This window comes from Kogia breviceps, chromosome 14 (assembly GCF_026419965.1).
Source record: "Kogia breviceps isolate mKogBre1 chromosome 14, mKogBre1 haplotype 1, whole genome shotgun sequence".
NCBI classification, from domain to species: Eukaryota; Metazoa; Chordata; class Mammalia; order Artiodactyla; family Physeteridae; genus Kogia; species Kogia breviceps.
The window spans coordinates 70,567,974-70,595,413 of NC_081323.1; the positions used below are offsets into that span (position 1 = coordinate 70,567,974).

The 27,440-nt window shown below is 49.4% G+C and overlaps 3 protein-coding genes across 10 annotated transcripts in view; 2 read left to right on the forward strand and 1 right to left on the reverse strand.

Annotated features, from left to right (window-relative positions):
- Positions 1 to 6,225, forward strand: part of SCNN1B (sodium channel epithelial 1 subunit beta) — a 76,998-nt gene extending 70,773 nt beyond the window's left edge. For 3 of the 4 annotated variants that reach the window (XM_067013603.1, XM_059036997.2, XM_067013602.1), the window contains exons 8-13: positions 1,716 to 1,833; positions 2,887 to 2,962; positions 3,056 to 3,113; positions 3,800 to 3,861; positions 5,025 to 5,100; positions 5,374 to 6,225. In XM_067013603.1, the coding sequence (XP_066869704.1) occupies positions 1,716 to 1,833; positions 2,887 to 2,962; positions 3,056 to 3,113; positions 3,800 to 3,861; positions 5,025 to 5,100; positions 5,374 to 5,754 (771 nt within the window). In that variant the 3' untranslated portion in view covers positions 5,755 to 6,225. Of the gene's footprint in view, positions 1 to 1,715; positions 1,834 to 2,886; positions 2,963 to 3,055; positions 3,114 to 3,799; positions 3,862 to 4,106; positions 4,359 to 5,024; positions 5,101 to 5,373 lie in introns of those variants that run through there. The other variant, XM_067013604.1, reaches the window with a different exon arrangement.
- A 2,963-nt stretch (positions 6,226 to 9,188) lies between these two features.
- Positions 9,189 to 27,440, reverse strand: part of COG7 (component of oligomeric golgi complex 7) — an 85,464-nt gene continuing 67,212 nt past the window's right edge. For 4 of the 5 annotated variants that reach the window (XM_059036971.2, XM_067013606.1, XM_067013605.1 and 1 more), the window contains 2 exons: positions 12,545 to 12,688; positions 9,189 to 9,850 (listed from right to left, as the gene is read on the reverse strand). In XM_059036971.2, coding sequence (XP_058892954.1) covers positions 9,684 to 9,850; positions 12,545 to 12,688 — 311 coding nt within the window. In that variant the 3' untranslated portion in view covers positions 9,189 to 9,683. The remainder of the gene's footprint in view (positions 9,851 to 12,544; positions 12,689 to 27,440) is intronic. The other variant, XM_059036972.2, reaches the window with a different exon arrangement.
- LOC131740802 (large ribosomal subunit protein eL32-like) lies at positions 21,744 to 22,191 on the forward strand. Its single transcript, XM_059037069.2, has one exon. The coding sequence runs from the start codon at positions 21,774 to 21,776 to the stop codon at positions 22,179 to 22,181; it is 408 nt and encodes a 135-aa protein (XP_058893052.1). The 5' UTR covers positions 21,744 to 21,773; the 3' UTR covers positions 22,182 to 22,191.

A 27,440-nucleotide genomic window follows, 5' to 3' on the forward strand; every position in this document is an offset into this window, starting at 1 on the left:
GCCTGGCCCCAGTGGAGAGGACACACTAAATCTTTGCAAAAGTGACCACTTGCTGACACTTTCTCTCCCAGCCCAGTCTGCCTTGGTGGATAAGGAAACTGAGGTGTAACAAGGGCCAGGGCAGAGCAGTGCCTGGCTCCGTGTCTGAGGGCCCCAAACAAGGTGTGGTCTCCCCGTTTGCCTTAGTCGGGGGACTCCACTCTCCTCCATGCCCGCCTGCCTGCCCACTCCATCCAGCTGACCCCAGGCACCCCACACTCTGACCCTCCTGTCTAGAGGGGCTTCTGCCTGCGATAGAGAGCTCAGGGAACCTTCCAAGCCTCTGGAGGGACAGATGGACAGACAAGACAGCACAGGGAGGTGGGGAACACGGAGGAGGAGGCCAGAGGCATCAGGCCCCAGCCCTGGAGACCTCATTCCAGAGAAACCTCAGTTCTTGCTTCGTCCAGTGCAGTCACCACTGTGGCCGGAGACCTTGGCAAAGCCCCAGGCCCTGGTCAGGTGCTCGGCCCACCCAGGCCCCGCCCTAGCCCAGCCTCAGCTGAGCCCTGGAGAGGACTCCCGCCTTACAGGTGAGACAGTGAGGTCTGGGCCAGTGTGAGCCACTTGGCCAACGTCAGGGCTCCCTTCTGACCCCACTGCCCCTGGCCTCGCCCCAGACCCGCTCCTCCTGGCTGTGCCATTTCATCTGCCACCTCCCCCCGGCCACCTCCTCCCGCAGGGAGCCCACAGGCTTGCCAGGGAGGACGGAGGAGACGATGCGTTAGCCTGGGAAGCAGCAGGCAGGAGAGCGTTAAGGAAGCTGTGGGCTCCTTGGCCAGGGTGGGAGCAGGGAGTCCTCCAGAGGCAGCACTTGGGAAACTGGGTGGCGAGAGACGTGAGGAGTGGCTGCTTCCATTCGCTGAGCGCCCCATGGCAAGCTGACCTCCCCGCCTGAGCCGACGGGAACGACAGGAGTAAACTGAGGCTCGGAGGCTAAGGGCTGGCCCCGGGGCACATAGCTCAGCTCTGAGTGGAATGACCTGAAAACCCAGTATGAGTAGATTCAGCGGGGCGGGGGGAGGGGAGGGGGAGTCCACTCTCCCCCCCCCATCCCAACCAGGGGACATTCTGTAGAAGGTCACTTCCTCTTCCATCCACTCTGAGCACTCACAGCACACTTCTCGCCTTCCCTGAGTGTTTCTCTCCAGGAAAAAGGAGCACAGGGCAAGCCTGCCTGTCTTCCCTTCTGGGTCCTTCCACGTAAAGGGCTCGGAAACCTGCTGGCAGCCTTGTGACAAGAGCTATCTAAGAGTTTGCCTTTTTTTGGCCACATGCAGATCTTAGTGCGTTGACCGGGGATCAAACCCGTGCCCCCCGCAGTGGAAGCGCAGAGTCCTAACCCTTGGACCGCCAGGGAAGTCCCTCAGAGTCAGCTTTAGTGTTGGAACAAGCCACCCCTCCCCGTGTCATCCGTGGGGCCCCAACTCTGAAAGGTGGCAGGGGCCATCCTCAGAGAGCCGGCGTCCGGCCCGAGTCCCTCTATGGGGGCCGGGGACAGGGGAGGACCGCCACGCCCCAACTTGGAGGAGGCTTCTGCGCAGCAGGGGCCCCTCCCCCCGCTCCCCCAGCCCCCGTGGCCTGGGCAGCAAGCTCTCCGGGCCCCCTTCCCCCGCGGCTGGGATGGGGATGTCACCGTCAAGTCTGCATTCTCTCCGCACCTCCTCCACCCCCAGGCCTGTATTCGCTCTTGCTTCCAAGACCACATGATCCATAACTGCAGCTGTGGCCACTACCTGTACCCGCTGCCCCGCGGAGAGAAATACTGCAACAACCAGGAATTCCCAGACTGGGGTGAGTGGGGAGCCCCGGGGGACTGGCCTCCCGCCAGCTGGGCCACTGCCCCCGAAGGCCCTGACCACAAGGGAGGTCGGAGCTCCACGCCCTCTGTCCCCGTCCTCTCAGACCACAGCCCCTCTCGCCACTCCCCCTACTCTTCGACTCCATTAAGTGTACACGTGAAACCTGTATGTTCGGGAGAGAATTTGTCCTTGAGACCTGAAGCCACAGGCGGGGGAGCCCCTGCTGGGCTCACACTGAGCTGGGATCCAGGCTTGGAGTCCAAACACCGATGGATGTTGTCAGCAGCAAAGAGCATCCCACCACCTCTTTTATTTTTAACCTTTATTTTACTTCTTGGCTGCATCGGGTCTTAGTTGCGGCACACGGGATCTTCGCTGAGGCGTGCGGGATCTTTTGTTGCGTCGGGCAGGCTTCTCTCTAGCTGTGGCGTGCGGGTTTTCTCTTCTCTAGTTGTGGCGCGTGGGCTCCAGGACGCGTGGGCTCTGTAGTTTGCGGCACACGGGCTCTCTAGTTGAGGCGCACGGGCTCAGTAGTTGTGGCCCGCGGGCTTAGTTGCCCTGTGGCCAGGTAGGATCTTAGTTCCCTGACCAGCGATCGAACCTGCATCCCCTGCATTGGAAGGCGGATTCTTTACCACTGGACCACCAGGGAAGCCCCCTACCACCTCTCAAAACTAACAAAATGTGTGGACAAGAGGGGAAAACTTTACCCCTTCCAACCACCCACCCCTTCCCACATGACCCCATCACCCCGGCCCACCAGCCAGGATCGGGTGACAAGTGGAGGGAAAGCTGCTGAGCTGGGGCTGGGATGTCTGGGGAGAGGATCCCCCAGGCCAGGCTGGGGTGAAATGGCCGGCGACGGGGTGGGTTGGGGGTGGATGTAGGTGGTTCTCCGTGACCAGGGGAGTTAGGATTGAGATAACTCCCCGCACTCAACCTAACCACAGGCCTTAGGTGGCCCAGGGCCAGGAGGGCAGAGGGCAGCCAGAGGCTCAAAGCACAAAACCCAGCTCAGAGTCCCTCCCCACCCCCTACCGCTCAGCCTATTGCTACTCGGCCCTGCGCATGAGCCTGGCACAGAGGGAGACCTGCATCGACCTCTGTAAGGAGTCCTGCAAGTGAGTCCAGCCTGGAGGCTCGCGTGGGCGGCCGGGCGGGCGGTGGATGGTGGGGCGGGCGGGGACAGTGACAGGCTGCCTTCTCTCTTGCAGTGACACTCAGTACAAGATGACCATCTCCATGGCCGTCTGGCCTTCTGAGGCCTCTGAGGTGAGCCAGGGGCGCGGCCAAGCTCCTGGCTGCCCGTCTTTGGGCGGGAGGCAGGTCTGGGCAGAGGTCTGCAGGCTGTTTGGAACTTTACAGAGGGGGGGTTCCTCCCTCCTTCCCCTCCCTCCCCGCTTACTTCCACCCATGTCCCCCAAGCACTGTGCTGGGGACACGGCAGTAAGCGAGACACATGGCCCTTTGCCCTTACGGAGTGTACTTTCTACCTGGAGAGACAGACGATATACGGAAATAAGATCATTTCAGATGGCTGTGTAGGGTAGACCAGATTATGAGAGGGTCACTGGGGGAAAAGGCTTTAGACAGGGTAGTCAGGGAAGACCTCCCTAAAAAGGTGACATTTGAGTTAAAACTGGAGGATGGGGCCGAGCCAGGCTGGGCAGGTCTGGGGAGGATCTGGGCCAAGGGAACAGCAGGTGCCAGGGCCAGAGATGGGAAAGAGCTGGCACGGGGGGCCTGAGGGGGAGCCCAGAGACCCGGGCGCATTCTCCCCAGAACAGCAGCCGCGGCGTGCGCTGTCACCCTCCGCTTCCTCCCTGGGCCTACACATGGTCCCCCAGGGGCTTCAAGAAGATACAGGGCTGTGGTCTCCCTCCACAGGTAGCAGGGCCCACGATTGGGAGGGGATGCTGCAAGGCACCGTTGTTTTCAGCTGCCTTTTTGGGTTCCAGGACTGGATTTTCCATGTGTTGTCTCAGGAGCGGGACCAGAGCACCAATATCACCTTGAACAGGTGAGCTCAGAGTCTGGACGGGCCAGGGAAGGCAGAAAAGAGGAGGAACCAGAGCCTCGGGTGGGGGGGGGCCTGGGCCCAGAGCAGCTACTCAGGCACCTCACACCGGTCAGTCAGATTCAGAAGCAAGCCTAGAGGAGGAACACTGGGGCTGAGAGAGAGGCCAGCCAGGGGCGTTCAGAGGCTACCACTTCCTAAAGGACAGCCTGTTCTTCCATCTGTCACCTGTTCATCCGGCCATCCAGCCCCTCCAATCCTTTCATACTCGTACCCATCCACCCATCCACCCATCATCCATCCTTCCAGTCTTCCACCCATCCACCTCTCCACTCACACATCCAGCTGCCCACCCACCCTCCATCCATTCAACACAGACATGCATTGAGCACAGGAAAGACGGAAGGTTCAGTCCATCAGGAAGTTCGAGCCTAGAGGACAGAGGTATGCGAACAGGGCTTATGCTGATGGGAGTCGGCCCGGGACCCTTCCTGTGGGATCCCAGCAGGGAAGGAGGCTCCTTCTTCCTGAGAGTTAAGGAAGGTCTGTATAGGGAGATGACACTTGAGCTGATCCTGCAAGGAGTAGTAAATGTTCAGACAAATAAGAAGAGGCAGCAATGTCCCGGCAGAAGCCTGGATGTGTGAGAGAGGATCGCCCTTCTGAGGACCATCTCAGGTCCCCTGACGGAGAGCCAAGGCTTAGGACTCTGTGTCAAGCCTACTGTACCTGGGCTGGGAGCAGGAGAGGGGAGCCCAGGGCTGATCCTCAGGACTGTCTCAGGCCCCAGGGTCCTCTGGAGAGCTGGTTCAGAAAGGGGTGCACAGGATGGGTGCTGGGCAGTGGTGCCTTTTGTGGCCCCAAGGCCTAGAGGGGCCCTTCCTGGCTCTTGTTTGGACCTCACCACTCCTGGGAGTGGCACGTGAGAAGCTCGAGCCAGAGGAGGGCTGGGGGCCCTTGCTGCCTTTCGTGTGTGTGTGTGTGTGTGTGTGTGTGCGCGCATGTGCGTGTGCCCTTGCTGCCTTTCGTGTGTGTGTGTGTCCTTGCTGCCTTTCGTGTGTGTGTGTGTGTGTGTGTGTGCATGTGCATGTGTGCCCTTGCTGCCTTTCGTGTGTGTGTCTGTGTCTTGGGGAGAGGGCACCAGCCCCCTTTGCTGCCTCCTGAAGGAAGGGAATTATCAAGCTCAACATCTACTTCCAAGAATACAACTATCGCACCATTGAGGAGTCAGCAGCAAATAACGTGAGTCTGGGGGCTCCTGGCACCTCAGCCCTGCCTGCAGTCCCTCCACCTGGTACCCTGAGGGTGGGGAGGGTCCTGAGCCCAACAGAGGAAAGAGGAAGGTCCCTTAAGAAGTGTCAAATTCCTTCCCCGGGCTGAGACGGTCACCCTTTCCCCCTTCCCGGCCAACAGCCCCACCTCACGGGAACCCTTGAGGCTGGGCTTGAGGCAGGAATCTGTGGCCCGACCAGCCCCCCTTCCCCGGCCAGGCCCTCAGTCCCCTGCTTCCCACAGATCGTCTGGCTGCTCTCAAATCTGGGAGGACAGTTCGGCTTCTGGATGGGGGGCTCGGTGCTGTGCCTCATCGAGTTCGGGGAGATCATCATCGACTTCGTGTGGATCACCATCATCAGGCTGGTGGCCCTCGCCAAGAGCCTGCGGCAGAGGCGGGCCCGGGCCCGCTACGATGGCCCGCCGCCCACCGTGGCTGAGCTGGTGGAGGCCCACACCAACTTTGGCTTCCAGCCTGACAGGGCCACACACGGCCCCGATGCTAGGCCCCACCCCCATGAGCAGGCCCCGCCCATCCCAGGCACCCCACCCCCCAACTACGACTCCTTGCGTCTGCAGCCACTGGATGTCATCGAGTCTGACAACGAGGGCGATGCCATCTAGACCCTGCCCATCCGGGCAGCCCAGGAATTCGGACCTGAGTAGTGGAGACCGTTGCCCAAGGCCGCATTTTATGATGCCCTCTCCACAGGCCCGGGACGATAGGTGGCCAAGGCCAGAGTCCAGGTCCCTCTACAGAGAGCCAGCAGCTCCTGGCCAATCCCAGGCCGAGGGCTCCGTGGAGTAACAGTGCTGGTACGGATGTGGGTATTGTGTTCCTGCCCGCACCCTCCAACCTGACCCAATCCTTAGCCTGGGATGCCCCCAGCCAGGCTCCAAGACCCAGAGCATCCTCCCGTGGAGGCAGGCCACCTCCCTCCCAGGGCCGGTCACCGTCTGCCCCAGAGATGAACAGGCAGCACGCTTGTGACCTTGTGAATGGGTTTAGTGAGGACAGCTTTGGTGACTAGCAGGCATCAGAGGCCCTGCCAGGTGGCACGTTTTGTTCTGGAAAATAAAAGTAGAAAACACGGAGTCTAGCTTTGTTCTTTGTCTGACTGGGCAGCCAGAGTGCCCTGATGCATCTCTGGGGGTGGAAGGGTGTCCATAACAACTTGAGAGCAGAGGCCTGGCCAAAGAAAGGTCCAAGCTGGTGATTTTTAAAGTTTCTTTCAAGTTGTCCCTGAAACAGTGGCTTTATGCCTTTTTCAGTGTCGTCCAACTTATTTCTTTGGGTTGCAAGAATCAAGAGAGAGAGAAAGAGAGGTAAGATGGGAGAAGTACTCAAAACTGGCTTAAGCAAAAGCATCTCCAACAGCTCAAGTGATGTCTGTTCTCTCTGCCTTCCCAGGCAGGCTGTCCTTACTTTACAGCAGCAAAGGGCCATCTGCAACTCCAAACTCAGCTATGAGAGAGCACCTCTTTCCCAATTGTCACGGCAAGTTCCCAGGCAGACTCTCATTGGTCACTGAGTGGGTCACATGCCTGTCTCTGAGCCAATCATCAGTGTGCCCAACTGGCAGGCTGCTGGGATTGGTCAGACCCTGCCCATACCTGAGGCCAGTTGGCCCCCAGCAGAATCACATGGTCTGAGGGTGGTGGGGACATGGCTCTTAGGGGTGCTGGATAAAATATAGGCCACCAAGTTAAACTGGAACTTTAGATAAACAGCAGATTAATTTTTTAGTAGACATATATCCATGTAATTTGGGGGGCATATTAATAAATCATTCACTGTTTTTCTGAAATTCAAATTTAACTGAGCTTCCTGTATTTTTAATTGCTAAATATGGCAACCCTAATGGCTTCCCAAAGAGAGATCAGGGAGCTGTTATCAAAGAAGAATGTGGTCTGGCAGCTGCAGACAGTTGACCACTGCAGGGGCCTGCTGTCACCTGCTGGCCCTGGTGGTAAAGGAGCTCTCGCTTCAGACCCTGGGTCCAGGGCATCCCAGCCCTGCTGGCCTAGAACACCTGGGTCCTTGGCCTGAAAGGCAAACAAGCTGTCCTCCCATTAAGTGCCCACGATGGCACCTGTGGAGGAAGGAGGTGTCACAGGCTGATGCCACTCCAGCCAAAGGCAGCATTGCTAGGGACTGAGTGGGGCAGGCCTTGGGGAAGCCGGGTTTCCGAGCTCAGGGCCAGACGAGTCTGTACGCTGGAGTCTCAGTTCTTGGTAATTACCACACTTACTACTATGACTCGGACTTTTATCAATAGCAATGGTAGTTGTTGTCACCACACTCACTATTATTGGTTTTTAAACAATGGCTATATTGTATCAAACACTTACGACATGCCAGGCACCAGGCCAAGTAGTTTATAAGTAAGTCTTACTTCATTGAATTCTCATAACCACTGAGAAATATGATCATGCCATTTTACAAGTAAATAAACTGATGCTTGGAGAGGTAAAGTAAGGTGCTAGACTAGATTGCTATTCTTGTAAGTGACAAAGGTGAGACTCCTGGTCATAAGAATACCAGTTCCTCAGAGAAGCCCAGGGCTTTCATATTTATTATCTCATCTGAGGCTCTGGGGCAGGCAGAGCAATGATTATTATCTAACTCCATTTGCCAGCCCTTTGGTCACAAGTTAATTTGAACTTGAGTTAAAAGGGGAATTCATTGGTTCTTATAATTAAAGTCCAGGGATTTCAAGCACGGCTGTATCCAGGGGTTCAGCTACAGGCGCTATTTTCTTCTGTGTTGATATCCCTCTCAAACAGTTTCTCTCCATATGCTACTCTTGCCTCCAAAGTCCCAGACTCCATTCCCTCAGGTCAGCAACCACAGCAGGAAGAAAGCTTTTCCTTCACAGTGTCCCAGCAAAAGTCTCGACAGTGAGGCTCCTTTGGATCAGCCTGAGCCACACGCTCATTCCGAACCGACCACTGTGACTGAGGATGGGAGATGCTGCCGGGCCATCCTGGGGTGCATCTACAGCGGGCAACCCCTTACAGACTCCTGTGAGAAGTTTTGCTCAGAGACATGTTGAAGCGGAGCGGGAAGGAGCTTCTGGCCCCCAAAGCTGCTTGTAGACGGGAGACAGGGACCAGGCTGATGTGGGTACCAGTTGCCATCCCTCTCTTGAGGAGTACTGAGGGCCGGGGTGAAGATGGATGATGGCCACATCTCCAAAAGCAGGCTCTGGGTCAGGCAGACAGGCATTCCTCTCCCCTCCGGACCCAGAGGAGAGAAGGGCTGTCCTATTCCCACTCTGGGGTCCCATTAGAGCCGTTTAGGGGTGACAAATTAGTCTAGCAGGGCCAAAATTGCCCAGAAAAATGTCATTCTGTAATTCCCTCCTCTACCCCCAAAGGGAAGGTAGATTACAGATGCTAGAGGACTATGAAATTAGCAGCTATTGTGCACTTACTACATGCTGTTGCCCCCACTGTGTCTCAGTGGCTCTTCAAATAACCCTATGAGTTAGGTACCGTTATGACCCCTGTTTTTCGGATTAGGAAATGAGGCTCGGAGAGGCAAATGACTTTCCCAAGGTCACACAGCTGGAAGGTGGCAAAGCTGGGAATCAAGACCAAGCCTGTCCTAGTGGCTCTCACCCACACTGGCACAGAGGTCATTGCAAAGAGGTTTCCACTTCAAAGCAGCTCTTTTCACCTTCCAGGTTACCAGCTCCCACTTCAAGGCAGGAGCCAGGCTCAAGCCCTGCCACGGACAGTCTGTGATCCATCACATGAGAAACCAAAATATTTTTCTTGGTGCAGATTCGCAGCTGATGCTCTTTCGGGACTAGCCAAACTGGTTCCAAAGATGTGGGGACAGAATGTGTGGGAATCCCTGGATGACAAACCCAGAGAGACACGGCCCTGGTAGCCCAGTGGGGCTGGTTCAGGGGCCACATCCGCGGCAGTGCCCCTCCGGAGGGCTGGCACGAGCAGGCTAACCCAGCTGGGACTATCCTTTCCAGCCGAATCCTCAGTGCAGACAGCACAGCACATGAGAAGCACCCCAATATTCACTGAGGAAAACAGCCTTCTTGCATTTCACAGTATTTATTAATTGCACTTTCAAGAGAGGATCATTTTAAAAAATCATCTGAGGGCTTCCCTGGTGGTGCAGTGGTTGAGAGTCCGCCTGCCGATGCAGGGGACATGGGTTCGTGCCCCGGTCCGGGAAGATCCCACATGCCGCGGAGCGGCTGGGCCCGTGAGCCATGGCCGCTGGGCCTGTGCGTCCGGAGCCTGTGCTCAGGCTCTCCCGAAACGGGAGAGGCCACAACAGTGAGAGGCCCGCGTCCCGGAAAAAAAAAAAAAAAAAAAAAAGAAAAAAATCATCTGAAAATTCCTCACTGATAAATAATACACCTCTAACTTACAACCTTTTTTTTTTTGATTATACAAATGAACCACATCTTTTTGAAACAAATTTTGCCCAATCCCAGGCGGATTTTTAGAGCAAATCCATTCTGGGGGCTTCTGTGGCCCCAGAACTCCAGCCCCGACCCTCTTATCAGCCGGGTGTGTGGGGGTCAGTAGTCCACACCCCGCATGGTGGCCACCGTGCTGGCGAGGCGACGGGGCAGGCCTTTGCTGACCTGTCTGTAATCCTCGGGTTTGGTCTTCAAGAGCATCACAATGTTCTGGAGGGTGCGGGACGGCTGCAGGCCCAGGGCGTCCATTACGTTGATCAGGTAGTCTGTGGGGTGGGAGCAGACAGACACAGCTCGACCGGCTCAGCACCGAGAGGACGAGCTCCAAAGGCCTCCCCGCGGTAAGGGACAAGACACACCCCCATCCCCCAAGTGCTGGCTGCCAGGTCTGCTCTCAGCCCACAAGCCTTCACTCTGAGGGCTTTCCCAAGGGGTCAGACCTGCCTGTGAGCTCGGCCCGGGTCCAGGAATTCTAATCTCACAAAGGAGTTGCCAACATCGCCCCGTCCCCGCCACTCCCACTGCACACTCAGCTCTCCAGCCCAACCAGCCGACCTCAGCCGAAGCTCTACCCTGGGGACTCCTGCGTTCCCAGCCCTGCTCCCCAGCGGACCCCACTGACGACACGGAAAACCCACGGGGTCAGGAGACACAGGGCTTATCTAAGCAGCTCCCGAAGATTTCCCAGCAGAGCCCCTACAGGGGGGGACTTGGACGGTGCAGGTGTAACGCCAGGCCTGGTGTAACGCAGTTCCCACACCTCCCAGATAACCCCTTAGGGTACGAGTCTGGACAGATTACTGAGCCCACCCCTAGGCCAAGTCGATAAGCGTTTCCAAGAGAGGGTCTGAGGCTCCTGTCCTTCTAAAAAGCAGCAGTGCCCTCCCACCGGCAGGCAAGCTCGGGCAGCGCCGGCAGAGTGGAGGAGGAAACCGGGTTTCCGAGGTCAAGGTGACCTCAGTGACTCCATCCACCTCTCGAGTCTCTACTTCCACCTGTGGATGCAGTTCGTACCCATCAGGCAGCGTGTTTGGGGGATGAAGTGGGACAAGGACGGCGGACGCACCTGACGTGACGCGGCTGGTCGGTGATTGGCTGCTCCTTCCCTGCCCGGGGAGGGGCGCTCCCCAGCTCCTCCCTCTTCCTGCTCTGAGTGGACCGGGAGACGCAGCACCCCGCAGGTCCCTCCTGTTCTGATGACCACCCACGTTAATCTTTTCTGCCCGACTAGGCGGGAGCTCCAGGCACGGCTCTATCTCCCCTGTGTCTTCTTCCTGAGGCCCGGCTCAGGGCAGAGCCCAGAGGAGGTGCCCACTCTGCCCTGGCTGCCTGACTCACGTCCCAGCGAGCCGCTTCCTAGGAAGGGCACCACCAACCAGTCAGGCGCCTGCCTCTGGCACATATTCACCCATAAAACTGTGAGTTCCCCTCGACTGTCGGCCAGGACCTGCGAAGCGGCAGCCCATGCTCTACATGGGACATGTAGACATGTCCCATGTCCATGTCTACATGGGACATGCTCTACATGCTCTACGTGACATCTTCTGTTCAGACAGCAAGAGTGTTTCTGGTTTTGTTACATTTTAATGCTTAATTTGAGCGTCTTTAAGGTGGCCACGCGCTGCCACAGGCCTCTCCGCTCTCTATCGTGTCACCACCTGGCAACCTCCCGGCCCCTGAGCACACTCCCTCACTGTCCAAACCTCTCCTGCATCCCACCTCGTAGCACGACGGCTGGCACGTAGCAGACGCTCAGTCATCGCTGGGCAGGCACGTGACAGTTATCACTGAGCGAGCGGGCAGATGGGTGTGGACGGCAGCTTAACAGGGCGGGAGGCGCGAGTGGACAAGTGAACCCTAGGGACCACCCCCAAATCTCATGCACTGGTTCCGCTGGTTCTCTCCTCGATGCTCCCTCCTACACCAACAGGGGCCACCGATGAACATTTGAACCCCTTCATCTCTTCACTGAACCTGTGCCCAGTGAGATGACGAAAGCTGGCTGCTGCCCTGTAACGGCTGAGAGCCGACCACGAATAAGCACAGAGCCGGGGCAGCTGGGTGCCAGGCGTGGCCCCATCACTCACTGCTCTGGGACCCGGAGCAAAGGGCCTCACTTCCATTTCTTCCTCAGCAAAACAAGAGGCTGGCTCGGGCCTGGGGTCACCCAGGGCACAGCTCTGGGGGGGTCCCCAAAGAGCTAATATTTAAGGCTCCCGCCACCCTCTCCCTCGCCTGCTCCAAGAGCTGCCTCCAGCTAAAGAACAGGCAGGCAATGGACTGATACCAAGAGGCTGGGGAGACGCCCCGACCACCTGCCTGCAGTACCCCCAGCCTCAGAGCACCCTGCAGGTGGCATCACCTCCAGGGACATGCGCCAGCAGGAGCAGCTGGGCACACGGCCCTGTGACCCGGGAGGCAGGCAGGTACTTGGATGGAGACCACGGGGCAACCCTGGCCGGGTGGCCTCGTGATACACATGCTCTGTGCCCCCGCTTCCTTATCAGGGTGATGAAGGCAGGGGTGCTGAGCTCACGTGTAAGCCAGTGGGTGCGCAGCGCTTGGCCCAGCACCGGGCACGCCTGTGCACAGTGAGAGCTTATTCAACATCAGCGTGCTTGACGATTCTGTCGACGGGCTGAAGGCAAGGCGGGGCAAGGCGGCATCACACATCCCAACCCACCTCGGCACAGCGCCCCTTAACGGCTCTCAGCCTCGGCAGCTATCCGAGTCCACGGGGACACCTGTCACAACACTGGTGTCTAGGCTTCTATCCAGGCTTATTACATCAGAATCTCTGGGGGTGGGGCCTGGGGAGTCCACATGTTTAACAAAGCTTCACAGACAAACCCAGAGCTGAAGTTGAGAGGAGACCTGGGACGACGCTCCTGGAGGGCAGGGGGCCTGACGGATGCAACAGGCCAGAGCTGACCCTCCCCTAACCCGTCCCAGGGACCCACCGATGTCGGTGGCCAGCTGCTTGGTGGAGTGCGGGCTGAGCTCAGGGATCTGGAGGACCGCGTCACAGTAGGTCTGCATCGTGGCTCTGGCGACAGAGCCCAGCCAGCTGTCGGCCATGTTGTCCAGCTCGGGCAGTTCGTCCCCTGGAAAGGGAAAGAGGGTAACCAAAGAAACACAGCCTGGCCAGGAAGAACCGGCCACCGACAGCTCTTACGGGGCTCTTCCGGGTGACCAGGCCCCATGATAGGTGCCACATGCAATACGCAAAGCTACTGTCTCAATGGGCAACACAGGAAACAGAGGACAATTACATCTTAGGTCAACTGGTATTGACTCAGTACAATGAGGATTCAGAAAAGAAAGCAATCAGGTGAGGCGAGACAACCTCAGAGGTCTCAAAGCCTGGGGGCAGATGCAGCCAGGCAGGCCAGGAGTTCTGCAGACAGAGCAAGAGGGAGGGCGGCCCACACCACAGGTGAGAGGGTGGAAAACTGACACAGCCCAGCAGGAGACAGACGGCAGTGCTGAAGACACAGGCGGCACATACAGAACCGAGACCTGGGTTCAAGACCAAGCCTACCACTAATGAGCCGGGTGCCGCCTGACTTGTTTGCTTCATAGGTAAAATAGAGATAACATCAGTCCTGGCTTTTCAGGGCTGCTGTGGGAATTACACGGGGCCCTCAGTGTGGGCCCTTCCGCACGCTTAGTGCCACGTGCACAGTAGCCATTAGTGCTAGAATGATTATTAGGGATGGGGGGAGTATGTACAGAGAGAAGTCGGAAGTGTGTTAGGGGATTGGGCTGGATCACAGAGGGCACCCCGAGAACCACGTGCACCCCCTGTAGTAGGAAGCAGGCAGTGACTGCAGGTTCCCTGCAAGGTTATGAGAAGACGAGCCCACGTTGGGAGGGCCTGCCAAGCCAGGGCGGGGTGAAGGAGGGAGATGCAGCAGCCATGCAGGCACGAGAGGCACGGGCCTGACGCCTGAGGGCAAGGGGGATACCCCGCAGCAGAAGTGGAAAGAAGGGGAGAAATGAGAGCAACATTTTTTTATAAGTAAGTATGGAGCCAAGCTGTGGAAAATCAGAAGATAAGCAAAATGCTACTACTACCACCACTAATAATAATAGTAACAGAGAATACAAAGTTACTTGTAAACACCATCTGCTTAGAGAAGAGCCCAAAGGGCACGTGGGAACACAGCAACACCAGTGAGTGCAATGGTGGGATGGTGTGATCTATTTTCTTTGAAAACTGTGACCTGTTTAACATAGAGCATCTGTACAACAAATACACACCAGAAGGCTAAAAATCAAAACAGGATAAACACAAGTGAGGACAAGGACAATAATGTGTGATCTAGCGTTTCCGCCTTGGAACTGGACTGCCTATAGTGTAGCCAGAAACGCAGCTGGGAGGGAGGCTGGTTTGGGGGATAAACCTCCTTCTCACTGACTCTGACCCAGAAAGGGCTGAACCTAACAGGCCAGAGCACCAAACACCTAGATTCTAGGGTTGTCGGACAGAACTGAAAGCTGATAGAAATGGATGAGAGGGAGACATGAAAATGAGGAAGAGACTTAGGCTGGTGCCTTGGGAGACCCTCCAGGTCAGGGGAAGAGGAGCCCAGAGACACAGACACATGGACACAGCGGGTGGCGGGCAGTCGTGTGTTAACTGCATTAAGTCCTATTTGTGGAGACCCTGCTGGGTCTGGCGCTGTCCTGGGTGGCCCTGCCCTTCAGGCACCCTCTGGCCAGGCAACAAAGACAGCCCTCAATGAGGTCAGTGCTGCAGCAACTGCACATTCTGAGACCAGCAGGAGCCCACAACCAGGAGCGAGTGCCTGTGCTTACTTGGATGGGCAGTTTGCCAAATGCACACGAGGAAAAATAGCATTCCGAGCAGAGAGAACAAAACTCAATTTTAAAAAGTGCCCGTGATAAACGGAGCACATGTGAGATGATCCTGTTTGTGAAGAAGTGCGTGTACGTGCAGCTCGGAAGAGAAAAGCACACGGGGACAATTAGTCCCTCAGATGCTACCAGTGACTGTCTCAGAGCAGTAGATTTTTAATCAAAACTTTTTTTAAATTTTGAAAATGAAGAAAAATTCCTTCGGAGTGGCTGGAATGTGAGCATGTGGGGCGCAGGAGAGACAGAAAGGGAGGTGATGAGGCCGCCGCAAGCACTCCCCCCTGGGCAGGACTGGGAAGGGTCCCCAGTGCCAGGCCACGAGGGGTTTGGATTTTGTCCTGTAGGTCCTAAGGGGCCATCAGAGGTTTTTAAGTGGGCAGGGAATCATTAGTCAGAGGGTGAGGGCAAGAACCAGGAAAGAGAAGCAAGACAGACAAAATGCAGGAAAGCAAAGAAATCTCAAGAAAAAGGGGTTTTAAAAGGCCCGGCTGGGCTCAGCAACGCTTGAGCTTCTGCACTGACTTCGGCAATGGCCTGGCCCCGGCAGAGGGCGGCCCCTTCCTGAGCCACAGTCCCCACAGGGCTGGCTCTTCCCGAGGGCCCACCCCGCAGCAGCAGTTCTGCAGAGAGGCTGCACCTGCCCATTGGATGACCTGCAGGAACCAGGAGCCGGGCCCTCTGCCTGTCAGCCAGGCCAGAGAGAGGGCGGCAGCCTCCCGGGCCCAATGCCCACGCCTGGGAAGCACTTTGCCCCAGTGCCCAGAATCATGACTCCACGGCAGCTCCGGCTGCCTCCACAGATCTCCCAAGTCCATCCACTGCAGCCAAACCTGGTAACTCCACCAAGGAAGAGGACCATGACACGTGGAGACTGGAGTTTTCCTGCAAATGCCTCTGCTCTAACCCATTGTGTCTGTGACCCTTGGACACATCCCTTTACAATTCCCAGAGTTCAATTTCCTCACAGGAAAAAGACTCGTAATGATTTTTAAATCTCCCTCCTACTTATCATTTATCTAAGCCAGAAAGTTCCTATTGGCTGTTTAACCATCTGCTTCATAAAACTTTCAATGTTAAAATGGGAGAAAACCAGAACTAGTGTCAACTATTATATATAGGATGGCTAAACAATAAGGTCCTGCTACTGTATAGCACAAGGAACTATATTCAATATCCTGTGATACACCATAATGGAAAAGAATATGAAAAATAATGTATATGTATAATTGAATCCATTTGCTGTATACCAGAAACTAACACAACACTGCAAATCAACTATACTTCAATAAAATTTTTAAAAAAGAAAAAAAAAACTAGAACTAGAATGCTAGTTCACTGGGTAATTCTTTCCTATTTTCTGTATGCTTGAAAATTTTCATAATAAAACACTGAATGAAAGGTAAAAACAAAAAAATTACCTGGATCAGCTTCTTCTTGTTATGTTTTCAACCATTGTTACAATGTTACTTTATGGCCGGGAGGTCTTTCCTTCCGAACAATGCTCAACCCAGAGCCCAGCACACAGAACGATTGATAAACATTTCTTAAGTGAGTGAATGAATGAACGAGTGAGCAAATGAAAACAATCACATATTCACTAAATCTGTATATATTTTTTTGAAGTGGAACAATAAGACATTATGCTCTTCCTGATGTAAGGTATCAGACAATAAACATAGCACCACATTTTCTTCCCAAAGAATTTGAACCTGAATTTAATCCTTATCAGTGAGAGATACATAATGAAGTATTTATGGATGAAATAGCATGATGCCTGGGATGTGATTTAAATACTCTAGCAAAAAATGTGAGCAGAATACATGAAACAAGAAGCCATTCTTGAAGCCAGATGATGAGTGTCTGGGTTTCATTGTACTATTCTCACTACTTTTGCGTGTGAGTGTGGGTATGTGAAAAGTTCTATGAAAAAAAAGTTTAAAAAATTTTTAAACTTAAAAAGTGTATTAGCCAATAGATGAAAATAAGAATCACCTGGAGCCCTTGAGTCCAAGATGCACAGGAAGACCCTGAATTCACCTCTTGTCCCAGCGCACCACACCCACAACTATTCATGAAATAACACCCACTGCTTAAGAACTGAAAACCAGCTGAACAGCTTCCTTCACAGAAAGGGAGAAGAGGGCCACATGAAGACGGGGAGGAGAGGCAGAGATACAGCCTCACCAAACACCCCACACAGTAGGGCAGGATCTCATGGGCAGAGCCCCTTCCTGAGCAGCAAGAGGTCTGTCTGTGCCCCGCATCGGGCACCCCAACCCTGGGACCTGCAGCCAGACGAAGCCCCCAAAACATCTGGCTTTGAAACCAACGGAGTTTATGTGCAGGGGACCCGGGGGTCTGTGGGAACCTGAGGTACTCCTGTTGAGGAGCTCGTGCACAGACTCACCCCAGGAACCAGCACAAAGGCAGCAGTTTGAGAGGTGGCTGGATTCTATGCGAAGGAGATTCAGCTGCTAATCTTAAAGCATCTGCCAGTGGGGCAGGGAGTATCTAGGGTTGACGTCAGGGACAAAGGGGCTGGAAAACTCCATTTTGCACGCTTCCTCTCCCTCGGGGCGCAGGTGGACAGGCGCAGACATGGCCTCGCGAAAGCTGAGGGTGTGCCCCGCTCCACACTCTCCTCCCACATCACTAAAAGCACAGGTGTGCCCTGCCCCCAGCGCTCCTTCCCAACCTTGCTAACGCCAGTGGGCAAGTGCAGTCCACACAGGGAACACCTCGACGGCCTGGCTCTGATAACCAGAGGGGCCTGTGCTCCTGCGCACAGGATTGTGACAATCAGAAAGCCAGTTCTGGGCAGGATATCACACCCAGGACACTACGCAGCCGACGGAGCCACATCCCCAGTCTGCAGCTGAAAAAGGGCCTTTTAGTTGTCCTGGAGCTTCGACCTGAGGGACAGGCTTCAGGGCTACAGAGGTGCTCTCAGGGAAGCAGGCAGGGAGGCACCATTCTTGCACCCTCCCTTGGCCTCACCACTGCTCACTGGTACCTCCCAGCAAGGAGCGTACACACTCGTCTGAAGTCCCAATGCTTGCAACTGTTGCCCAGGAGACACCTCCAGATCTCCCAGTCTGAAGGTCAGCAGGGTCCATGATTGCAGTCCCATAGGACTGTATATACATCTGCATACTTTAAAAGCTGCTGCCTGAGTATCTGGCTTCCAATCAGCCTGAATCTGGGTGCTGAGTGCATTCCCTTTGGAACACGGACAGGTCTTGGTGCATCCTCAACAACTGGAGCCTATCAAGAATAAGCCAGGCTACTTAGACAATCACAGAGGTTTGAGAGACAACCAAGAGCTAGGGAAAAGTTGAATGATAAGGCTCATCTCCTATACAAGGTCACTCCTTCAAGACTGGGAGAGGTGGCTCTTTTGCCTATTACATAGAAGCCAACATAGAGAGTCAAGCAAAATGAGGAAACAGAGGAATAGTTTCCAAATGAAAGAATAAGACAAAACCTGAGAAAAAGGCCTGAATGAAACAGAGATAAATAATCTACCTGATAAAGAGTTCAAACTCATGGTCATAAAGATGCTCACCCAACTTGGGCGAAGGATGGATAAACATAATGAGAACATCAACAAAAAGGTAGAAAATATAAGAAAGTACCAAACAGAAGCTGCAGAGCTGAAGAATACAATAAGAGAACTAAAAAATGCATTAGAGGGGTTCAATAGCAGACTAGATGAAGTAGAAGAACAAATCACTGAGCTGGAAGACAGAGCAGTGGAACTCATTCAAACAGATCAGCAAAAAGAAAAAAGAATTTTAAAAAGTGAAGATAATTTAAGAGACCTATGGGACAACATCAAGTAGATATAACATCTGCATTATAGGGGTCCCAGAAGGAGAAGAGAGAGAGAAACGGGAAGAAAATTTATTTGAAGAAATAATGGCTAAAAACTTCCCTAACCTGGGGAAGGAAACAGACATTGAGGTCCAGGACACACAGAGTTCCAAACAAGATGAACCCAAAGAGATCCACACCCAAGATACATTATAATTAAAATGTCAGAAGTTAAAGAGAGAATCTTAAATACAGCAAGAAAAAAAAAAAACAACAACTTGTACATGCAAAGAAACCACCATAAGATTATCAGCTGATTTTTCAACAGAAACTCTGAAAGCCAGAAGGATTGGCATGTTATATTCAAAGTGATGAAAGGAAAAAACTTCCAACCCAGAATACTCTACCAGGCAAGGCTATCATTCAGAATTGAAAGAGAGATAGTTTTCAAGACAAGCAAAAGTTAAAGGAGTTCATCACCACTAAACCAGCCTTATAAGAAATATTAAATGGTCTTCTTTAAGCTAAAAAGAAAAGGTACTAATAACAAGAAAACATATGAAAATAAAAATCTCTCTGGTGAAACATGAATATATAGTAAAGGTAGTAGATTAATCACTTATAAAGCTAGTATGAAAGTTAAAAGAAAACAGTAGTAAAATTAACTTTAACTATAATAATTAGTTAAGGGATACTCAAAATAAAAAGACGTAATACATGACAAAAACATTTAACATTACAGGGGGGAGTAAAAAATGTAGTTCTTTTTTTCTTTGTGGTATGCGGGCCTCTCACTGTTGTGGCCTCTCCCATTGCGGGGCACAGGCTCCGGACACACAGACTCAGCAGCCATGGCTCACGGGCCCAGCCGCTCCATGGCATGTGGGATCTTCCCAGACCTGGGCACGAACTCATGTCCCCTGCATCGGCAGGTGGACTCTCAACCACTGCGCCACCAGGGAAGCCCCAAAATGTAAAGTTTTTAAAATGCATTCAAATTTAAGTTGCTACTGGGCTTCCCTGGTGGCATAGTGGTTAGGAATCCACCTGTCAACACAGGGGACACAGGTTTGAGCCCTGGTCCAGGAAGATCCCACAAGCCATGGAGCAACTAAGCCTGTGTGCCACAGCTACTGAGCCTGCACTCTAGAGCCTGAGAGCCACAACTACTGAAACCTGCACACCTAAATCCCATGCTCTGCAACGAAAAAAGCCAACACAATGAGAAGCCCATGCACCGCAACAAAGAGTAGCCCCTGCTCGCCACAACTAGAGAAAGCCCGTGTGCAACAATGAAGACCCAATGCAGCCAAAAAATAAGTAAATTAAAAAAACAAAAATTTAAGTCGCTACCAACTTAAATTATACTGCCATATATATATTTGGCAGTATATAATATATATATTTATATATATTTAATATATATTAGTATATTTATATATGCTAATATAGTATATATATTATTATATAGACTAATATAGTATATTTTATATGTTATATATGTATATATATATATAGAGAGAGAGAGAGAGAGAGAGAGAGACAGAGAGAGAGAGAGAGAGACAGAGAGACAGAGAGAGAGACAGAGAGCCACTGTTATATGTGAACCTCACAGTAAGCACAAAGCAAAAACCTACAGTAGATACACAAAATATAATGAGAAAGGAATATAAATATAATACTAAAATTCATCAAACCACAAGGGAAGAGAAGAAGGAACAGAGAGGAACTACAAAACAGCCAGAAAATAATGAACAAAATGGCAGTAAGTTCATACTTATTACTTTAAGTGTAAATGGACTAAATTCTCCAATTAAAAGACACAGAGTGGCTGAATGGATAAAAAACAAGACTCATCTATGCTTCCTACAAGAGACTCACTTCAGATCTAAGGACACACACAGACTGAAAGTGAAGGGATAGAAAAAGATTTTCCATGTATATGGAAATGAAAAGAAAGCCAGTGTAGCTATACTTATATCAGACAAAACAGACTTGAAAACGAAGAATGTAATAAAAGACAAAGAATGTCATTACATAATGATTAAAAGGTCAGTCCATCAAGAGGGTGTAACATTTGTAAACATTTATGCACCCAACATAGAAGCACCTAAATATATAAAGCGAATATTAACACATCTAAAGGGAGAAATTGACAGCAATACAATAATAGTAGGGGACTTTAATATCCCACTTACATCACTGGAGACATCATCCAGACAGAAAATCAAGAAAATATCAGCCTCAAATAACCTGTTAGACTTGATGGCTGTGTGTGTGTGTGTGTGTGTGTGTGTGTGTGTGTGTGTGTGTGTGTGTATGAAACATTCCAGCCAAAAAGCAGCAGCAGCAGAATACACACTCTTCTCCAGTGTACATGGAACATTCTCCAGGACAGATCGCATGTTAAGCCACAAAACAAGTCAATAAATTTAAGAAGATTGAAACCATATCAAGCATCTTTTCCAATCACAATAGTATGACACCAGAAATCAAGAAGAAAACTGGAAAAATCACAAATATGTGGAGATTAAACAACATGCTACTGAACAACCAATGGGTCAATGAAGAAATCATAAGGGAAATCAAAAATACCTTGAAACAAATGAAAATGGAAGTACAACCACCCCAATCTATAGAATGTAGCAAAAGCAGTTCTAAGCAGGAAGTTCAAAACAATATAGACCTACCTCAAGAAACAAGATTTTCAAATAAATAATCTAACTTAACACCTAAAAGAGCTAGAAAAAAGAAGAATAAATTAAGCTCTTAGTAGAAGGAAGTAAATAATAAAGATGAAAATGGAAATAAATGAAATAGAGACTAAAAAAGAATAGAAAAGATCAATAAAACTAAGAGCTGATTCTTTGAAAGGATAAACAAAATTGACAAACCTTTAGCTAGACTCACCAAGAAAAAAAGAGAGAAGGCTCAAATAAATAAAAGCAGAAATGAAAAGAGGAGAATGATACCACAGAAATACAAGGGATCATAAAAGACTACTATGAACAATTATACACCAAAAAACTGGATAACACAGAAGAAATGGATAACTTCCTAGAAACATACAATCTTCTAAGATTGACTCATGAAGAAATAGAAAATTTGAATAGACCAATTACTAGAAAGGAGATTGCATCAGTAATCAAAAAACTCCCAACAAACATAAGTCCAGGACAACACAATTTCACTGGTGAATTCTACCAAACATTCAAAAAAGATTTAATACATATCCATCTAAAACTCTTCCAAAAAACTGAAGAGGGGGGAACATTTCCAAACTTAATTTATAAGAACAGCATTACTCTGATACCAAAACCAGAAAAGACACCACAAAAAAATAAAACTACAGGCCAATATCCCTGGTGAACATAGATGCAAAAATTCTCAACAAAATATCAGCAAACGAGGAGGTCCCATCAGCCTCATGCGCTACCTTCCCCTCTCTTCCTTGGCGCTGCCTACGGAGGTGGCCACCATCTCCTACTCGGCATCATGGCTGCCCTCAGACCCCTCATGAAGCCCAAGGTCGTCAAAAAGAGGACCAAGAAGTTCATCCGGCACCAGTCAGACCGATATGTCAAAATTAAGTGGAACTGGCGGAAATCCAGAGGCATTGACAACAGGGTGTGCAGGAGATCCGAGGGCCAGATCTTGATGCCCAACATTGGTTACGGGAGCAACAAGAAAACAAAGCACATGCTGCCCAGCGTCTTCCGGAAGTTCCTGGTCCACAACGTCATGGAGCTTGAAGTGCTGCTAAAGTGCAACAAGTCTTACTGTGCTGAGATTGCGCACAACGTCTCCTCCAAGAACCGCAAAGCCATTGTGGAGAGAGCAGCCCAGCTGGCCATCAGAGTCACCAATCCCAATGCCAGGCTGCACAGCGAAGAAAATGAATAAACAGCTCGTATGCACGTTTTGCTTAATAAAACTGTAAAACGGCCATCTGGCATTTCCCCCTTGGTTTTACTCTTCAGTTTGTTTGACAGCTTGTCACAGAGATTGCTCTTTTGCCTGTTCGTGCTCTGTGGAACCTTCTGTTTGGAAGGCGTTTGTAAAGGATATGTGATCCCTCCTTCATGGCACCCAGGCCTCAGGTGCCCAGAGCAGCCTTGGTCAGCTCCAGGTGGGCTCGGGAAGATGTGGCCCTCAGATCACGGTAGGTTCTGAGACCCCTGGTTGAAGGACCTTGCATCTTGGAGCAAGTAGTCATTTTTAGCCTCACTTTATAAAGTTAGGAATTACCCTGTGTGGTTCTTGTGAAGACTGAGGACAATCAAGTTTCCTTTTCAACTACAGTCCTAGACCTTAGTCAACAGTACCTAGAATTCAGCTGTTTTATGAGGCTAAGAGGCCATTTTTCCAAGACATGGTATTAAGTGGCAGCAAAGGTCACATGGAACAGGGCATGTGGCAGTCTACAGCACAAAATTGGATTTAAGGCCCTTAGTTCAGTAGATAAATGTCTTACAGATTGGCTCCTGTTCAAAACTCAGTCTGAAACAATTTGAGTAAATTGTTGGTCATTGTGTGACTTCTTTGAATTGACGTGGGAAGCATTCTGATAGTCTTTTGACTACTGAGTAGAGGAATTGTGCAGAGAAAACAGTAACAGTTTAGGATATGTCCTTTATTAACCTGGGATAGCAGAAAATTCTTTGGCCTGTCGCTTAATGTTTCTGTGTCCTTGATACTGAAGACTAGAATGGACGTGTTCACAAACCAGCTGGTTACATCTCAATGGTGGGACATGAAAGGTGGTTTGTACTTTTTCATTTGTGCTTTCCTGTCTCTCAGTTTGCTACGTTAAGAGTTTGGGGGTTAAAAAGAACACATTACATCTAATTCCCTACCCCACTCACCTGCCTCTGCAAAAATAATACACATTTCTGATTTATCACTGCCAATGAGAAATAAAGCATTTTGGATTCTAAAGTGCGAAAAAAAAATATTAGCAAACGAAATTCAACAATACATTAAAAAACCATACACCATGATCAAGTGGGATTTATCCCAGGGGTACAATATTCACAAATCAATGTGATATACCACATTGAGAAAATGAAGGATAAAAAATCAGAGGATCATCTCTATTGACATTTGACAAAATTTGACATTTGATAAAATTCAACATCCGTTTATGATAAAAACTCTCAACAAAGTAAGTATAGAGTGAGTACCTCAATATAATAAGGGCCGTATATGACAAACCCACAACTAACATCATATTCACTGAAAAGCTGAAAGTTTCTCCTCTAAGATCAGGAACAAGACAAGGATGCCCACTCTTGCCCCTTTTATTCAACTTAGTGTTGGTAGTCCTAATCATGGTAATTAGGTGAGAAAAAGAAATAAAAGGCATCCAAATAGGAAAGGAAGAAGTAAAACCATCACTATTTGCAGATGACATGATTTTACATATAGAAAACGTTAAAAGACTCCAGCAAAAAACTCTTAGAACTAATAAATGAATTCAGTAAAGTTGCAGGATATAAAATGAATATACAGAATATTGATTGGGTTTCTGTACACTAATAACAAACTATCAGAAAGGGAAATCAGCAAGGCAATCCCATTTATAATTGCATCAAAAAGAAAAAATACCCAGGAGTAAATTTAACCAAGGAAGTGAACCACCTGTATACTGAAAACTGTAAGACACTGATGGAAGAAATTTTAAAAGACACAAATAAATGAACAGATATTCCATGGTCATGGACTGGAAGAATTAATTCGGTTAAAATGTATGTACTACCCAAAGCAATCTACAGATTCAGTGCAAACCCTATCAAAATTTCAATGGCATTTTTCACAGAATTAGAACAAATAATAAAATTTGTATGGAACCACAAAAGACCCTAAATAACCAAAGCAGTCTTGAGAAAGAAGGACAAAGCTGGAGATATCCCACTCCCTGATTTCAAATTATATCACAAAGCTATAGTAATCAAAACGGTATGGTATTGGCATAAAAACACATAGATCAATGGAAAAGATTGCAGAGCCCAGAAATAAACCCACACATATATGGTCAATTAATTTGTGACAAAGGAAGCAAAAATATACAAAGTGGACAGGACAGCCTCTTCAATAAACAGTGTTGGCAAAACTGGACAACCACATGCAAAAGAATGAAACTGGACCACTGTCTTACATCATATACAAAAATTAACTCAATGGATTAAAGACTTGAATGTAAAACCAAACACTATAAAATACCTAGACAGTAAGCTCCTTGACATTGTTCTTAGCAATATTTTTTTGGATCTGACTCCAGAGGCAATGGCAACAAAAGAAAGAATAAACAAATGAACTACATCAAACTAAAAAGCTCCTGGGGGCTTCCCTGGTGGCGCAGTGGTTAAGAATCCGCCTGCTAATGCAGAGGACATGGGTTTGAGCCCTGGTCCAGGATGATCCCACATGCTGTGGAGCAACTAAGCCCATGTGCCACAACTACTGAGACTGCACTCTAGAGCCCATAAGCTACAACTACTGAAGCCCACATGCCTAGAGCCCGGGCTCCACAACAAGAGAAGCTACAGCAATGAGAAGCCTGCACACTGCAATGAAGAGTAGTCCCCAGTTGCCACAACTACAGAAAGCCCACACACAGCAATGAAGACCCAACACAGTCAAAAATAAATAAATAAATAAATAAATAAATAAATAAATAGCTCCTGTACGGCAAAGGAAACCATCAACAGAACAAAAAGGCAACCAACTGAATGGAAGAAGATACAGTAGTCCCCCCTTATCTGTGGTTTTGCTTTTTGAGGTTTCAGTTACCTAAAGTCAACTACAGTCCAAAAATAGTAAATGGAAAATTCCAGAAAAAAAAAAACAATCCATATAGCAAGCTTTAAAATGTGTTAAGTAGCATGATGAAATCTCACCCTGTCCCACCCTGCCCCACCCTGTCCCGCCTGGGACATGAGTCATCCCTTTGTTCAGTGTATTATTACTGTATATACCACCCACCTATTAGTATAGGAGAAAACACAGTATATACAGGGTTCAGTACTATCCATAGTTTCAGGCATCCATTGGCAGTCTTGGAACACATCCCCTGTGGATAAGGGGGCACTACTGTATTTGCAAATCATATAATCAATAAGGGGCTAATATCCAAAATATATAAAGAACTCATACAACTCAATAACAAAAAACAACAATCTGATTTAAAAAATGGGCAGAGGAGCTGAATGGACATTTTTCCAAAGAAGACATACAGGGCTTCCCTGGTGGCGCGGTGGTTGAGAATCCGCCTGCCGATGCAGGGGACAAGGGTTCATGCCCTGGTCCGGGAAGATCCCACATGCCACGGAGCAGCTGGGTCCGTGAGCCATGGCTGCTGAGCCTGCGCGTCCGGAGGCTGTGCTTCACAACGGGAGAGGCCACAACAGTGAGAGGCCCACGTACCACCAAAAAAAAAAAAAAAAAAAAAAGAAAAAAAAAGAATATGCCTGCCAATGCAAGGGACACAGGTTTGAGCCCTGGTCTGGGAAGATCCCACATGCTGCAGAGCAACTAAGCCTGAGCACCACAACTATCGATCCTGTGTTCTAGGGCCCGTGTGCCATAACTACTGAGTCCATGTGCCACAGCTACTGAAGCCTGTGTGCCTAGAGCCCATGCTCCACAACAAGAGAAGCCACTGCAATGAGAAGCCCGCGCACTGCAACAAAGGGTAGCTCCCGCTCACCCAACTAGAGAAAGCCCGTGTGCAGCAACAAAGACCCAACGCAGCCAAAATAAATAAATTAATTAAATTTATTTTAAAAATAAATAAATAAAAATAAAATAAAATATATGCATGTATATATAGTCAATTTGACAGGCTGTAAAATGATGTATCCTACTTTCATTTGCAGCTCTTTGAGGATTACTGAAGTTAAAACATTTCTTTATATGTTTTAGCTTATTTGAATGCCTTCATGTCGTTTACTTATTTTTCCGTGGGTGTTCATCTTTTTCTTACTGACTTGTAAGAACTTTTATAAAATGAGGATATTAACCATCATCTATCATATATGTTGCTATTTTTTTCCAGTTCATTATTTATCTTTCAATTTCCTTTACAGTTTCTTTTTTTAAAAAATATTTATTTGTTTATTTATTTGGCTGCACCAGGTCTTAGTTGCGGCATGTGGGATCTTAGTTGCAGCAGGCAGGATCTTTAGTTGTGGCAGATGGGATCTAGTTCCCTGATCAGGGATCAAACCCGGGCCCCCTGCTCTGGGAGCACGAAGTCTTAGCCACTGGACCACCAGGGAAGTCCCCTCCTTTACAGTTTCTTTCATTTCAAAAAAGTCTTCCCTTCCCTATCACGAAGATTAATTAATATTCACTCATAGTTTAGCTTAGAAGGTTTCACATTTTAAATTTGAATTTTAAATAGAATTTTTTTCAAAAATTATGTAAGTACCATTAATATTTATAATCCTATGAAACTTATGGAGATTTTATTTGTATTACTTTTGCAAACAGTTTATGGAAATTTGACAACTATGCCTATTCTCTGTGGGATAAAAATCTTGACATATTGATTCAATCAAATGTGCTATTATACAGAACAATTCCTCTTTTCTTCTCGTTAATTTTCCTTTTTGATCTGTCAAAGCCTAAACGAGAGGTACAAGATTTTCTCAGTACTAATGTGGTTTTGTCATTATACGTCTGCCAGCTTCTTCTTTATATACTTCAGTGCTGTGTTACTGGCCACATAAGGGTACCTGACTACTACAGGTTCACTGTGGAATCCACCTGTTATTGACATAAAGTCTCATTTATTATCTTTTGATTTGATTCAACTTCTTTAATAGCGATGCAGTCATCTTGTTTTCTTTTTATTTGAATTTACATGAGATGTCTTTTAGCAACCCTTTATTTTTAACCTTTCGATGTGATTTTATTTTCAGTGCAGTACCTTCTCTTGAGCTGCTGAATCCTTTATATACCAAGTGATTATTTTTCTGTCTATTCACTATTACAGAGGGAGGCCCATAATGCCCAATGTTAGGGATAAGATGATTTTGGATCAGAGAGTATGTGGTCCCTGTTCAATCTGTCAGGCCCAGACAATGAGAAAAAGGAAAAGTGTTAACGTATTGTATTTTTTTACCTTGCCAGTTTAGAGACCCACAAGCCTTGGGGAGT

Bases quoted from the DNA above. Each gene is read 5' to 3' on its own strand.
- LOC131740802 (XM_059037069.2), top strand. From the start codon at position 21,774: ATGGCTGCCCTCAGACCCCTCATGAAGCCCAAGGTCGTCAAAAAGAGG.